Below are 17619 nucleotides of genomic sequence, written 5' to 3'. Positions count from 1 at the left end.
ACAATGACCGGTGATTCTCACTTCTAAATGCCGACCGGTCGATATTTTAGAATGATATGTGTCTGACATGCATGCTAACACATAATATACACCGAGATGCACATTCCAAGCACATTGAATGTAAAACAAATATATGTCTTACCAGGTAAACTTTACTTTTAAAACATTGGTGGGTATAGAATTGTAAAAACAAATGATTGATTGATTGTTTTACGTCCCGTCGAGAATTTTTTTTACTCATATTGAGACGTCACCAGCTGTAGTTGAAGTACACAGGCACTTGTTTCTGTAAATGACTTATGACCTCTGTATACAACACCTTGTCTTGTTATTAGTATACAGAGGTCATAAGTCATTTACAGAAACAAGTGCCTGTGTTGAAGTACCACAAATTTAGACCTATGCTTTGCGCTCAGGGCCGTAACAGGGAGGGTTCTTGGGGGGGGGGGGGGGTCTAATCTAATTTGATCTGGAAATCTGATCAAATAAATGTTAACCCGTGTTGGCACATAAAAATCACATTGCTTACTCGGATGTAAAACTGCTATAATTTTTTTGTTTGTTACTGAAATTCTTGAAATTCAGATTAGAAAAAGCAATAGCATCAAAGGTATTTTAAAACATGGTTAATAATGACAGAGATAATGAAATTAGAATTGTCCAACATGCAGATGACTGTACACTCCCTTTAAAAGATGAAGTCTCAATGAATAATGCTCTAGATATCATGAATAAAAGCTCCGTTTCGGGAATGATTCTTAACACATCCAAATCGGAAAGTATCTTAATGGGAATCCTAAAACGTAATTATACGGATAACATTTGTGGAATAAATATAAATTCCTCTTGTGTAAAAACTTTAGGAATCTACATCGGTCATGATAAAACACTTTGTTATAAAATAATATTTTGAATTGTATAAAAGACATGGAAAAACTTTTTGAGGCTTAGAAAACAAGAAACCTCACTCTTTTTGGAAAAACTTGCGTGATCAACACGTTAGCTCTATCTAAGATTTTATATAGAATCTCTGTTCTCTCTTTACCGTGCAATGAAGAAATAAAAACAATGAATAGACTTATATTTAAAGTAATTCCACCCTCCTGTGATGTCATCAGATTTTGCAAAATCAATGATTTATTTACAGTTAAGCGTGATAGGAACATATATTTTGTTGGAGTCTTTCCCGATACTTATTGTAAAAAATCTTGTTAAAAATAAACTATTTCAAAAGTCTAAATTATAGATGAATAATCAATGATACGTTTTAAAATATTGAATCCAAGGGCAATAACTCTGTTTCTATTGATTTCTTTATCAAGTCTATTATGTGATAGATTTCCTTTATTTTTACAGACATTTTGTATATTTTTGTGAAGATACACTTTCATGAAATTGTTATGAATGCTACTATATCGTCATAACCAGTTTGTATGAAATTTTGATAACGCTGTTTAAGGGAAATTGCAATTTTCAGATGGTGATAGATGATTCTGTTTATGTACGTCTCGTATCTTAAAAAGTGTGATGACATATGTATTTTATTTGATAATTTGTTAGTTTTAACTCTAATGAATGGAAATAAATACATTTTTCAAACTTGTATCAGATAAAACTGCGAGTATGGAGTTACCTTAAGTTCCTATGGAATAAAACAGATCGTATAAAACGAAATACTTTAATACGTAGCATTAATGAAGGAGGTATTGGTGTGGTAGACGTTGAGTCAAAATTAATGTCAATAAAAGCATCTTGGGTTGAAAAATTACTAAATTCAAAGGGAAAACTAAAGTCATATGTAGAATCCTTATGTCTGAAAAATAATATTTACTTTTAATATATTCTAATTACCAATGAAACTGATTTGAAAAATCATGGCTTAATCAAAAACTTTCCAATTTTCTATCAACAAATTTTTATATGTTACAATAAATGTAAACAGAGACAAATGCATTTATCAGCTACAGAATTCTTACAACAACCAATATGGAATAATAAATTATTCAGATATAAAGGTAAGTCACTATATTTCCCTGATTGGATTAAAAGTAATCTGCTCTATGTCAAAGATATATGTGACTGAAGTGGTCTAAATCCTGCTAAATGGTTTCTTGATAATTTAAAATACAAAAGTAATTGGATTTGCCAATGTAAGATTTTATATTCAGTCTTTAGAAAATTTATAAACAAATATGATCTTTCAATTGTTCCATTAATCACAAACTCTCCAATAACCCCTCGCTTTCAGTACGGTAACAAACTATTAGACTTAAGCAAAGGTATTTCAAAAACATTTTACAAAATTTTATGCAATAAAAAATCACGTACACCTATTTATCAGTCATTCTATGAAAGAGAATTTCATATTCAGTGTAAATCGTCATGGGTAAAAATATATAGACATAAAATTGCAAATATTTTTGATAAAAAGGTTGCGGAGTTCATCTATAAACTTCTGAACAACTTGCTCAGCAATAATTTATTCTTAAGTAAATGCTGTCAAGATATAAGCAGTAAATGCAACTCATGTCCAAATGAAACAGAAAATTGTAAACATTTAATATTTGATTGTTCAAACGTCAAAGATATTTGGAATTTGATAAGTTCCTCATTAAAATTTGAAATTAACTGGAAACATATTGTTATTGGCTTCTATCAGGAAACAAATGACAAAATATCAGTTCTTAATATTTTAATTTCTTTCATTGCTTATCGTATATACAAATTCTAAATGTTATGTAGACTTAATTGCAAAAATGAAACACAAGAAAGAGTTAAACAACATATAAAAGAAGAATTGCTAACATATCATAAAGTACTTAAGAAATGTAACACTCATAACTCGAATCATATAGACATTATATTAGGAATTTCGGATAAACTTTAATAAAATTAAATTAATGTGCGAGACATTATCAGTATTGTAGCATACTTTTAATTAATATACATATATTTCTTACTATTTATATGTCTGCATTTATTTGTAATCGATATGTTCACGTACAACATGTATTTAATTATGTAAATGTAGTTTTACGTATGATATAAATCCACCTCTACTGGGAGAAAATGGTCTCCCGGCTAGGCTGCCCTAGGGTCATCTCTGGACTCTAGTTTGTGTGTGTGTGGACCCTGAGGCAGCATGAGTGGTATTATGTTTTAAGAAAAGCCCTAGCTTTATCATATCTAGCATTATGGCACTGTTGTAATCTACTAACTCATTGTTACATTGATCATCATACAATATGAATACTGTATAACCTATATATTTAAATGGCAACTGTTAAGTTAAATATGACAATATTACTCTGACATGCAATGAAATTTATGTATTCAATGAATGTACATCTAAATTAATTAATATGTACCCTGCGTGGTACTTTAGTAAAAACTTTGTTATATATTGAGGGAGCTTAGTCAGGGCCCCATCCCTGGCAGCTGCTCTATTATATTAGTTAGTTAGGCTCTGGGAAATAAATGAATATACAAATTGTATATATATTTTAAAAAAACCAAAAAAAAAACCCAAAACAAAACTAAAACTTAGACCTATGCTTTGCGCTCAGAGCCGTAACAGGGAGGGTTCTTTGGGGGGGGGGGGGATCTAATCTAATTTGATCTGGAAATCTGATCAAATAAATGTTAACCCGTTTTGGTACATAAAAATCACATTGCTTACCCGGATGTGAAACCATACAACTCCTTTTTATAATCGTAATTTACTAGTATCCACGGTAGTTAGTGTGTCCGTGGCGTAATTTACTAGTATCCACGGTAGTTAGTGTGTCCTTGGCGTAATTTACTAGTATCTACGGTAGTTACAGTGTGTCCGTGGCGTAATTTACTAGTATCCACGGTAGTTACAGTGTGTCCGTGGCGTAATTTACTAGTATCCATGGTAGTTACACTGTGTCCGTGGCGTAATTTACTAGTATCCACGGTAGTTACACTGTGTCCGTGGCGTAATTTACTAGTATGCACGGTAGTTACAGTGTGTCCGTGGCGTAATTTACTAGTATCCACGGTAGTTACACTGTGTCCGTGGCGTAATTTACTACTATCCACGGTAGTTACAGTGTGTCCGTGGCGTAATTTACTAGATGCACGGTAGTTACAGTGTGTCCGTGGCGTAATTTACTAGTATCCACGGTAGTTACACTGTGTCCGTGGCGTAATTTACTACTATCCACGGTAGTTACAGTCCGTGGCGTAATTTACTAGTATGCATGGTAGTTACAGTGTGTCCGTGGCGTAATTTACTAGTATGCATGGTAGTTACAGTGTGTCCGTGGCGTAATTTACTAGTATGCATGGTAGTTACAGTGTGTCCGTGGCGTAATTTACTAGTATGCACGGTAGTTACAGTGTGTCCGTGGCGTAATTTACTAGTATGCATGGTAGTTACAGTGTGTCCGTGGCGTAATTTACTAGTATGCACGGTAGTTACAGTGTGTCCGTGGCGTAATTTACTAGTATGCACGGTAGTTACAGTGTGTCTGTGGCGTAATTTACTAGTATGCACGGTAGTTACAGTGTGTCCGTGGCGTAATTTACTAGTATGCATGGTAGTTACAGTGTGTCCATGGCGTAATTTACTAGTATGCACGGTAGTTACAGTGTGTCCGTGGCGTAATTTACTAGTATGCATGGTAGTTACAGTGTGTCCGTGGCGTAATTTACTAGTATGCACGGTAGTTACAGTGTGTCCGTGGCGTAATATACTAGTATGCACGGTAGTTACACTGTGTCTGTGGCGTAATTTACTAGTATGCACGGTAGTTACAGTGTGTCCGTGGCGTAATTTACTAGTATCCACAGTAGTTAGTGTGTCCGTGGCGTAATTTACTAGTATCCACGGTAGTTAGTGTGTCCGTGGCGTAATTTACTAGTATGCACGGTAGTTACAGTGTGTCCGTGGCACAATCCTGCAAGAATGGTTTCTGGTTATGTTTCCCCGAATACCCCCCCCCCCCCCCCCCCCCCCCCGTATTATAGATAAAATGATTAAAAGTGAACGTGCCATTCAATTTGATTTGAAGAAATAGTTGTTAAAACTCAAGAAAGCCATGACAGTATATGTTTAATTCGTACAAAACTTTACCCTGTTCCATTGAGAGTTTTACATACGTTATTTGAAGAAGCCACAGCTAGTCTATACTTGAATTTTTCAACACCTGAATATAGACTGAACTCTATGATTATGGATGTTGTCAATCACAGGCTCTATAAACCACCACGGATCATGGATGGTGTTCCTTCCAAGTCATATCGCCAGTTCCTTAAGCTCAAATATACAAACAAAGGAATAGATGCCGTCAACATAAGCAACATTCTTCGTCATAAAAGAGTTCAATCGTGTATTCCAACTTATTTGAAGTTCAAGTCTACACCCAGCATTTCCTTCAAATATACTTGTACTATTGCATCCAAACTTTTTAATTATAAACATTTAACAAACTTTGCAGTGCCTAGATATAGACCATCTTATACTTAATCCACCAAAGTGTTCTTGTTCTTCATCTTCTCTCAACTATAGCCCGACTGGATACGTCATTACTGGTGATGTTGATATAGTTCAAAATGAGGACCTCAAATCACTTATTCTAAAAGGTCCTAAATACAGAGAACATTGGTCTTTCAAGTGGCGACAGAACTTCATCTCTATTATGAATTCTGTCGAAGATTATGCCAGACAATGGGCTAAATATGAAAAAGAAGAACTTGGTACATTGTCAGAATGGGTTAAAAACATAAGAGGAATATTAAAATCCCGCATTAGACATATTAAAACAAAAGTACGTACCATCTATCCTTCTGTGTATTAGATAGGTTACATGAGGAATATGTTTTGGTTCCAGCTGACAAAGCTAGTAACAACATTGTCTTTGTTTGTAAGGCTCATTATTACAACTGTATTTTCAACGAACTTGGCATTAATTCCACTTTTCGTAATCATACTTATATTCCAACTGCCCTTTCAAAAGACGAAATTCTTCAAAATCATGCTTCAGTTTTAGACACATTCAATATCCCAGTCAATGGGTCGAATGAATATGAGTTACTGTACCTATACTGGATTCCTAAACTACATAAAAACCCTTACAAACAAAGATACATTGCTGGATCCAGTAAGTGCTCTACCAAGTCCTTATCTTTGCTCCTCACGAAAATATTAACAGCAGTGAAGGAGAAACTTCAAGCTTACTGTGCGACTGAATATGTCAGAAGTGGTGTAAATCAAATGTGGATTCTAAAAAAAATTCTAAAGAACGTTTAGTAAACTTGAAATCGCAAAACTTTTCTCAAATCAACAACATCAAAACGTATGACTTTTCAACACTTTACACGACCATTCCTCACGATAAATTAAAGACTAGACTTTTTGACATCATATACAGTTGCTTCTTCAACAAAAATTGAAAACGGAAATATTCATATCTAGTGATCAGTCATCCAAAAAATTATTTTCTTAAACACCACTCTAATTCCACGCACAAGTACTCTGAAGTCGAAATAAAAAAAATATGCTAGAGTTCCTCATTGACAATATCTTCCTGGTCTTTGGTTGGTGATCAGGTCTTCCAACAGTCTGTATCCTTTGTAAGCTGATCTGTTTTTATATCCATATGAAGTAGAATTTATTCAAAAACTTCTACGTGAGAAGACAAAAAAATCTCTTGCTGTTGCCTTCAATTCGACATTTAGATATATCAACCACGTTTTATCTATTAACAATGATAACTTTCATTCATATGTCGATTCGATATATCCCTGTGAACTTGAAATAAAAGACACCACATAGTCATCCACTTCTGCTTCGTACTTAGATATTTTATTGAAAGTAAATGTTAACGGCAAACTAACAACTCAACTTTATGACAGCTTCTCCATCGTCAACTTCCCATATTTCTGTAGCAATATTCCATCATCACCTGCATGTTTACATCTCTCAACTGATTCGATACGCAAGAGCTTGTTCTGCGTATGGTCAGTTTTAAAATCGAAGCGGGCTACTGACAAACAAATTGATGAAGGGGGGTTCCAACAGTCTCGTTTAAAGTCAACATTTCGCAAATTCTATGGTCGTTATAACAATATATATTTAGTTTGCCAATACAACCTATCATTGGGTCAAATGCTGTCATACTGATTGTTAGACCGTTCTTTGCACATTGAGTTTGACTACGAATAACTCCGTTTATCTGATCAAGATATAGGGCTCACAGCGGGTGTGACCGATCGACAGGGGATGCTTACTCCTCCTAGGCACCTGATCCCACCTCTGGTGTGTCCAGGGGTCCGTGTTTGCCCAACTCTCTATTTTGTGTTGCTTATAGGAGTTATGAGATCGATCACTGTTCATTATCTTCACCTTTCATCTAAAACCTTTGGCTGTTGCATCAACAAAGATGTAGTTTTCCCAGGACTATTTGTCGTTGGGAATATGATTGCATAATAATATTTGTACATAAGACACTCTATTTCCAGACGACATTTAGCTTCCGAAAATTATGGGCGTACACTGGACCTGGCTTTCTGATGAGCATAGCGTACCTTGACCCTGGTAATATAGAGTCTGACCTTCAAGCCGGAGCCATTGCAAAATATAAGGTACCAGCCAAACTGCCCCTAAAGTACACATCAAACTAGTGACGCCCCAGAAAAAGAAAGGCTCCAAATATAGATATAAATAGAGAGAGTATGAATTGGACCTTTTCTCTGATTCCGGTTTTAATCATTTTGATATGAAATTCTCAGTTGCTGTGGGTTCTGATGTGGTCTACAGTCCTTGGTCTCATGCTTCAGCTACTGGCGGCCAGGCTAGGATGCGTCACAGGTACTTAGTCTGGTTATCATTGATTCCGCTGCTGTTTGGGTTTTTTTTTTTATTTTCTCTTCTTATATTCGTCTTAGGTACAGCCACATTATCGTCCTTTTCGTTTTTGAATAGGGTCACTTCATAGGACCGTACATCTTCACTTCATTTAGTTATTTACCAATTCATATGTAAGTATTCATTAATATAGTTTTACAGGAAGGAATCTCGCAGACGTTTGCCGTCTGGAGTACCCAACAGTACCACGGTACATACTGTGGATAATGATGGAAATCGCCATCATCGGAAGTGACATACAGGAAGTCATCGGGTCGGGGATTGCAATCAATCTCCTCTCAAACAATTTGTGAGTAACACCCCATTTTGACCAACAGATCTTTTTTTTTTTAAACTTATGATTTACATTTATTATAACTGGCATTCGAGATATAGAGATGAGCCTCATTATGATGAAGGTTATTGTGATAAAACAATGGAGTCGATCATAATGAACTAAGTTCTCGCATGACGGCAACTGGTACTTTCCGTTTTTTATCCAGGATTCCTATTTGGGCCGGTGTTCTGATTACAGGGGCTGACACCTTCACGTTTCTTTTCTTGGAGCAATTCGGTCTGCGGAAATTGGAGGCCTTTTTCTGTAGTCTGATAACAATTATGGCAGTGGCATTCCTCTACATAGTAAGACAGATAGACATTCCCCTGTATAGTAAGAAAGATAATGTTGTTGGTTTGATTGTAAGTGGAGTTAAACATGCTGTTTATATTCATCATGTGATGAGTAATATTCGGATGAAATATGTCAGAATTATCTCTTTGCAGTATATTCACATTAAACCCGACCAGGGCGACATTCTGATTGGTCTTTGGTTCCCATGGTGCCAGGATTGTAATAAAGACGCCATTCAACAACTTGTTGGCATCGTGGGAGCAGTCATTATGCCCCATAATATATATCTCCACAGTTCTTTAGTTTTAGTGAGTTAATTGTCCAACATGGTGGTGGTTTTGTGTCTCTGAGAGAGAGAGAGAGAGAGAGAGAGAGAGAGAGAGAGAGGATGGTAAAACGTGTATAGTGAGGACAATTTTTAACCATTTGACAGAAGTTGTGAGGACAGAAAGTACACTATGAGGACAAAATTCTGTCCTCACAATTACGTCCCCATAAACGTGATCCACAGCATATAAAAGATGTAGATAAAAAATATTAGATTAGTGAGGACAAGTGGTGTGGGGACATGTTCTCACTAATATTCTCTCTCAAATCCATTTTTTTTTCACAATTCGATAGAGAGTATTAGATAAACTTTTATAGGTGTCCCCATAGCTATAGCTATACACATTACATGTTTACATTAACATATCCGTGTATTCTCTTTACATTAACATATCCGTGTATTCTCTTTACATTAACATATCCGTGTATTCTCTTTACATTAACATATCCGTGTATTCTCTTTACATTAACATATCCGTGTATTCTCTTTACATTAACATATCCGTGTATTCTCTTTACATTAACATATCCGTGTATTCTCTTTACATTAACATATCCGTGTATTCTCTTTACATTAACATATCCGTGTATTCTCTTTACATTAACATATCCGTGTATTCTCTTTACATTAACATATCCGTGTATTCTCTTTACATTAACATATCCGTGTATTCTCTTTACATTAACATATCCGTGTATTCTCTTTACATTAACATATCCGTGTATTCTCTTTACATTAACATATCCGTGTGTTCTCTTTACATTAACATATCCGTGTATTCTCTTTACATTAACATATCCGTGTATTCTCTTTACATTAACATATCCGTGTATTCTCTTTACATTAACATATCCGTGTATTCTCTTTACATTAACATATCCGTGTATTCTCTTTACATTAACATATCCGTGTATTCTCTTTACATTAACATATCCGTGTGTTCTCTTTACATTAACATATCCGTGTATTCTCTTTACATTAACATATCCGTGTATTCTCTTTACATTAACATATCCGTGTATTCTCTTTACATTAACATATCCGTGTATTCTCTTTACATTAACATATCCGTGTATTCTCTTTACATTAACATATCCGTGTATTCTCTTTACATTAACATATCCGTGTATTCTCTTTACATTAACATAGCCGTGTATTCTCTTTACATTAACATAGCCGTGTGTTCTCTTTACATTAACATATCCGTGTGTTCTCTTTACATTAACATATCCGTGTGTTCTCTTTACATTAACATATCCGTGTATTCTCTTTACATTAACATAGCCGTGTATTCTCTTTACATTAACATATCCGTGTGTTCTCTTTACATTAACATATCCGTGTGTTCTCTTTACATTAACATATCCGTGTGTTCTCTTTACATTAACATATCCGTGTATTCTCTTTACATTAACATATCCGTGTATTCTCTTTACATTAACATATCCGTGTATTCTCTTTACATTAACATATCCGTGTATTCTCTTTACATTAACATATCCGTGTATTCTCTTTACATTAACATATCCGTGTATTCTCTTTACATTAACATATCCGTGTATTCTCTTTACATTAACATATCCGTGTATTCTCTTTACATTAACATATCCGTGTATTCTCTTTACATTAACATCTCCGTGTATTCTCTTTACATTAACATCTCCGTGTATTCTCTTTACATTAACATCTCCGTGTATTCTCTTTACATTAACATATCCGTGTATTCTCTTTACATTAACATATCCGTGTATTCTCTTTACATTAACATATCCGTGTATTCTCTTTACATTAACATATCCGTGTATTCTCTTTACATTAACATATCCGTGTATTCTCTTTACATTAACATATCCGTGTATTCTCTTTACATTAACATATCCGTGTATTCTCTTTACATTAACATATCCGTGTATTCTCTTTACATTAACATATCCGTGTATTCTCTTTACATTAACATATCCGTGTATTCTCTTTACATTAACATATCCGTGTATTCTCTTTACATTAACATATCCGTGTATTCTCTTTACATTAACATATCCGTGTATTCTCTTTACATTAACATATCCGTGTATTCTCTTTACATTAACATATCCGTGTATTCTCTTTACATTAACATATCCGTGTATTCTCTTTACATTAACATATCCGTGTATTCTCTTTACATTAACATATCCGTGTATTCTCTTTACATTAACATATCCGTGTATTCTCCTTACATTAACATATCCGTGTATTCTCTTTTAGACATTGTGAGCACGTCCTCACTAAACAGGTTTCATTGGAGAGAGAGAGAGAGAGAGAGAGAGAGAGAGAGAGAGAGCGAGAGCGAGAGCGAGAGAGAGAGGGAGGTTGGAATTGGTCAAAACTAAGGGGAATACTATCTATAAAACTTGTTCGCTCTTGTATTCTTTTTCTATGATTGATCATATATTTAATGACCTTTTCAGTCCCGTATTATAGACCGAACAGATAGGACTGAAATCAAGGAATCCATCAAATACAACAGTATAGAGTCGGGTACGTATACAGATGTTATATAAAACTGTACCCGATACTCAGTAATAGGTCACCCATCAGACGCGAGGTCACTACTAAACATATCTTATTATTATTTTGTTTCTAAAGCATATTAGATTCTATGGCCGTTATAACAATCTAGTGCGTCAATACAACCTATCATTAGGTCAAATGCTGTCTGACGTGTTGCATACCGATTGTTAGGCCGTTCTTGGCACACTGACTAGGGATAATTCCGTTTACCTGATCAGGATATAGGGCTCACGGCGGGTGTGACCGGTCGACAGGGGATGCTTACTCCTCCTATGCACCTGATCCCACCTCTGGAGTGTCCACGGATCCGTGTTTGCCCACTTTTCTATTTTGTATTGCTTATAGGAGTTATGAGATTGATCACTGTTCGTTATCTTCACCTTTCATTCATTCAGGTTCTTTCAACAACAAAAATATAAACCAACTCCAAACCCAAAGCGATTGTTATGTGTGACTGTACATTTCATGATTACTGAGTGTACAGTGTGACTGTATATTTCATGATTACTGAGTGTACGATGTGACAGCGATTGTTATGTGTGACTGTACATTTCATGATTACTGAGTGTATGGTGTGACTGTACATTTCATGATTACTGAGTGTACAGTGTGACAACGATTGTTATGTGTGACTGTACATTTCATGATTACTGAGTGTAGGATGTGACAGCAATTGTTATGTGTGACTGTACATTTCATGATTACTGAGTGTACGGTGTGACAGCGATTGTTATGTGTGACTGTACATTTCATGATTACTGAGTGTACAGTGTGACAACGATTGTTATGTGTGACTGTACATTTCATGATTACTGAGTGTATGGTGTGACTGTACATTTCATGATTACTGAGTGTACAGTGTGACAACGATTGTTATGTGTGACTGTACATTTCATGATTACTGAGTGTAGGATGTGACAGCAATTGTTATGTGTGACTGTACATTTCATGATTACTGTGTGTACGATGTGACAACGATTGTTATATGTGTGACTGTACATTTCATGATTACTGAGTGTACAGTGTGACAGCGATTGTTATGTGTGACTGTACATTTCATGATTACTGAGTGTAGGATGTGACAGCAATTGTTATGTGTGACTGTATATTTCATGATTACTGTGTGTACGGTGTGACAACGATTGTTATATGTGTGACTGTACATTTCATGATTACTGAGTGTACGGTGTGTGACAACGATTGTTATGTGTGACTGTACATTTCATGATTACTGAGTGTACAGTGTGACAGCGATTGTTATATGTGTGACTGTACATTTCATGATTACTGAGTGTACGGTGTGTGACAACGATTGTTATGTGTGACTGTACATTTCATGATTACTGAGTGTACGGTGTGTGACAACGATTGTTATGTGTGACTGTACATTTCATGATTACTGAGTGTACAGTGTGACAGCGATTGTTATATGTGTGACTGTACATTTCATGATTACTGAGTGTACAGTGTGACAGCGATTGTTATCTGTGACTGTACATTTCATGATTACTGAGTGTACAGTGTGACTGTACATTTCATGATTACTGAGTGTAAGGTGTGACAGCGATTGTTATCTGTGACTGTACATTTCATGATTACTGAGTGTACAGTGTGACAACGATTGTTATGTGTGACTGTACATTTCATGATTACTGAGTGTACAGTGTGACAGCGATTGTTATATGTGTGACTGTACATTTCATGATTACTGAGTGTACAGTGTGACAGCGATTGTTATCTGTGACTGTACATTTCATGATTACTGAGTGTACAGTGTGACTGTACATTTCATGATTACTGAGTGTACGGTGTGACAACGATTGTTATATGTGTGACTGTACATTTCATGATTACTGAGTGTAGGATGTGACAGCAATTGTTATGTGTGACTGTACATTTCATGATTACTGTGTGTACAATGTGACAGCGATTGTTATGTGTGACTGTTCATTTCATGATTACTGAGTGTACAGTGTGACAGCGATTGTTATGTGTGACTGTTCATTTCATGATTACTGTGTGTACGGTGTGACAGCGATTGTTATGTGTGACTGTTCATTTCATGATTACTGTGTGTACGGTGTGACAGCGATTGTTATGTGTGTGTGACTGTACATTTCATGATTACTGAGTGTACGATGTGACAACGATTGTTATATGTGTGACTGTACATTTCATGATTACTGAGTGTACAGTGTGACAACGATTGTTATGTGTGACTGTACATTTCATGATTACTGAGTGTATGGTGTGACTGTACATTTCATGATTACTGAGTGTATGGTGTGTGACTGTAAATTTCATGATTACTAGTATCACTGTATCTACATTACAGCGATTGCTCTGTTTGTTTCTCTCCTCGTCAACTTATTTGTGGTGGCTGTGTTCGCGGCAGCTTTCTCTGACCCCCTGTCTGCCGAGACCGCCAGCTTAAGTGTTGCTGTAAGTAGATTTTATTCAACAATAAAATTATGCAATTCCTTACTGTATACAGCTTTAGGTTTCCTCCCGGGTATTTACACGGTTTCTCGTCTTAATTTATTTTCGTCAATGTTAGATTCAGGGGTTTTATGTCCATCATATTCACTGAAGATTTGATATCAGGGTTGTGGTCTATGGCAAATATAGCAAAATTTAAACAACAGCGAGAATAAGGTTTTATACAGTACCGGGTACACACACACACACACACACACACACACACACACACACACACACACACACACACACATATATATATATATATACATGTGGTGGCTATATATATATATATATGTGTGTGTGTGTGTGTGTGTGTGTGTGGGTATGTCGTCTTGACATTCTAGCTTACAGACCTTTTAAGATATAGTTAAAATGTCTAGTTATGTTGTATTACACTAGTTATAATGAATAGATATCTAAACATAGTACAGACTACTACACTAGTTATAATGAATAGATATCTAAACATAGTACAGACTACTACACTAGTTATAATGAATAGATATCTAAACATAGTACATTGTTATGTGTGACTGTACATTTCATGATTACTGAGTGTACAGTGTGACTGTACATTTCATGATTACTGAGTGTACAGTGTGACAACGATTGTTATGTGTGTGACTGTACATTTCATGATTACTGAGTGTTCAGTGTGACTGTACATTTCATGATTACTGAGTGTACAGTGTGACTGTACATTTCATGATTACTGAGTGTATTGTGTGACTGTACATTTCATGATTACTGAGTGTACAGTGTGACTGTACATTTCATGATTACTGAGTGTACAGTGTGACTGTACATTTCATGATGACTGTGTATGGTGTGACTGTACATTTCATGATTACTGTGTATGGTGTGACTGTACATTTCATGATTACTGAGTGTACAGTGTGACAGCGATTGTTATGTGTGTGACTGTACATTTCATGATTACTGAGTGTACAGTGTGACTGTACATTTCATGATTACTGAGTGTACGGTGTGACAACGATTGTTATGTGTGTGACTGTACATTTCATGATTACTGAGTGTACAGTGTGACTGTACATTTCATGATTACTGAGTGTACAGTGTGACTGTACATTTCATGATTACTGAGTGTAAGGTGTGACAACGATTGTTATGTGTGTGACTGTACATTTCATGATTACTGAATCGTATCTCACTAATACGGAATTAACTAAATCTTATCTCACCAGTGCAGAATCAACTATAGATTTTATCTCACCAGCACGGAGTTAACTATAAATCTTATCTCAACGGCACGAATTTAACTACAAATTTTATTTCACCATTATTTTCAACTTTATAATTTTTGTAAGAGTTTCGTAGTCCGTCAGATGGCACATTCTTTCTCTGTGGATTAAAACACCATGTCCTAATCTTGCTACACTAAACAGAGACACACGAAAATAGAAATACTACATAACTATGTAATATCGACTCGACGTCGCACCCCATACCATTTTTTAGTACGGGGAGTTGTTTCACATAATTATAGTAATGAAATTAGTTCATGGATATTTATTCATCTTTTGGATTCTGTATATTCTTCAATTTTGAAGATGACAAATAATACAATTGTATATACAATGTGGGTACATAATGTGCTGTATGTAAAATGTTTATTTTACCTCTCTCTTCAGGGTGATTGGTTGTATAATAAATATGGATTAGCAATGAAAATTGTGTGGGGCGTGGGCATTCTCGCAGCAGGACAGAGCTCAACCATGACGGTAAGCTTATGGCATTCACAAAATTCACAACTGACAGGAAATTGTATTTACATTTACGCCAACTCAAAAATATAACTTTACATATCAATTTCAATTCTAGGGAACGTATGCTGGCCAATTTGTGATGGAGGTACATGTATATTGCCATTAATCTCATTGTAATACATAAGCACGCACGACCTTCGAAATCATATTCATTCGTTAACAATGTTAAGTGATGGAAGGGTAATTCTCGAAGACTGGTTCCATACTTTCACTTTTATGTTTTATCCTCCCTTTAATTATCTCCCTTTTGTATCTATTACCTTGGTGTCCGCAACACTTTCAGACATGAACTCCTTCTGTCTTTGTTGTTTGTTTAATATTAACAACGTTATTTTCACTGCTGTTTAACTTTCGATATTTTCACCGCTATTTAATATGCGATATTTTCACTGCTGATTATTATTCGATATTTTCACTGCTGATTAATATTCGATATTTTCACTGCTGTTTAATATTCAACATTTTCACTGCTGATTAATATTCGATATTTTCACTGCTGATTAATATTCGATCTTTCCACTGCTGATTAATATTCGATATTTTCACTGCTGATTAATATTCGATATTTTCACTGCTGTTTAATATTCGATATTTTCACTGCTGATTAATATTCGATATTTTTCCTCCTGATTAATATTCAATATTTTCACTGCTGTTTAATGTTCAATATTTTTCCTGCTGATTGATATTCGATATTTTCCTGCTGATTAATATTCGATATTTTCACTGCTATTTCATGTTTGATATTTCCCCTGCTGAATAGAATGGTGAAAATAAATCTGCAGTGAATATAACCTAGTCATGATATTAACATTAGCTGGACATTTAAAAAAAGCCCAGTTCGGAATATGTAAAAATATATCAAGATATCAAACAACACTCAAAATGTGTTCAAAATATCGTCGTTCATACTACATTTAGCATTTCAAGAACAGGACTGAATGATAATCTTTATGTGCTGTTCACAGATTATATCATGCATTATGCATTTTGAAAACAATTCCCTTGAAAATCATCAGTGTGCTTGCGGATATCTTTTGGGGTTTCCATTCTCTTCTGTATAGTATTAAAGTTCTCTTCTGTATAGTATTAAAGTTCTCTTCTGTATAGTATTAAAGTAATTAAATGGAAACATTCTATATCACCAAACAATTAGTTGACTGTAACTCTTTGGTAATCTTTATTCCCCCATGTTTTAAAACAACGCATGAACTGATATATATCAAATAATGTTTAAACATTATTGTGAGTCATTCTTTGTTCAGTCTAAGACTTTACCTTTGGCTATCCGATATTCGCGAGCAGTCTGATTTGGCTATCCGATATTCGCGAGCAGTCTGATTTGGCTATCCGATATTCGCGAGCAGTCTGATTTGGCTACTCGATATTCGCGAGCAGTCTGATTTGGCTACCCGATATTCGCGAGCAGTCTGATTTGGCTACTCGATATTCGCGAGCAGTCTGATTTGGCTATCTGATATTCGCGAGCAGTCTGATTTGGCTACCCGATATTCGCGAGCAGTCTGATTTGGCTATCTGATATTCGCGAGCAGTCTGATTTGGCTATCTGATATTCGCGAGCAGTCTGATTTGGCTATCTGATATTCGCGAGCAGTCTGATTTGGCTATCTGATATTCGCGAGCAGTCTGATTTGGCTACCCGATATTCGCGAGCAGTCTGATTTGGCTATCTGATATTCGCGAGCAGTCTGATTTTGATAGTAATAACAGACAGTACTGAAATCCTTCAAAATCGGACTGTGTCTGGTAGAAATCAACAAATTAACAAATGAAATTTAAATGGCAATATTCTAAAGAACAAATCCTGCTGTAAAGAGCGGAAATTAAATTTAAAACTAAGAATTATAGACTTAAATTGTAAAGATTCATTCTTTTATTGGTATTTCTCTCCGAAAATCTTTCATTGATATTGAGACGTCACAACTTCTGACGTGTAATAGAGTGC

At 35.3% G+C, this 17619-nt stretch overlaps 1 protein-coding gene across 4 annotated transcripts in view; it reads left to right on the top strand.

Moving 5' to 3' along the window:
* LOC125647477 (metal transporter nramp1 homolog) overlaps positions 1-17619 on the top strand; it is a 33155-nt gene that overhangs the window by 2260 nt on the left and 13276 nt on the right. For 3 of the 4 annotated variants that reach the window (XM_048874147.2, XM_048874146.2, XM_048874149.2), the window contains 9 exons: positions 7489-7611; positions 7759-7837; positions 8036-8183; positions 8377-8515; positions 8657-8812; positions 11283-11352; positions 13721-13827; positions 15519-15608; positions 15709-15738. In XM_048874147.2, the coding sequence (XP_048730104.2) occupies positions 7489-7611; positions 7759-7837; positions 8036-8183; positions 8377-8515; positions 8657-8812; positions 11283-11352; positions 13721-13827; positions 15519-15608; positions 15709-15738 (942 nt within the window). Of the gene's footprint in view, positions 1-7488; positions 7612-7758; positions 7838-8027; positions 8184-8376; positions 8516-8656; positions 8813-11282; positions 11353-13720; positions 13828-15518; positions 15609-15708; positions 15739-17619 lie in introns of those variants that run through there. The other variant, XM_048874150.2, reaches the window with a different exon arrangement.

The sequence above is a fragment of the Ostrea edulis genome, chromosome 6 (genome assembly GCF_947568905.1).
Source record: "Ostrea edulis chromosome 6, xbOstEdul1.1, whole genome shotgun sequence".
NCBI classification, from domain to species: Eukaryota; Metazoa; Mollusca; class Bivalvia; order Ostreida; family Ostreidae; genus Ostrea; species Ostrea edulis.
Note: the sequence above shows the minus strand (reverse complement) of the source record. Positions and strands in the feature narration are given on the sequence as shown.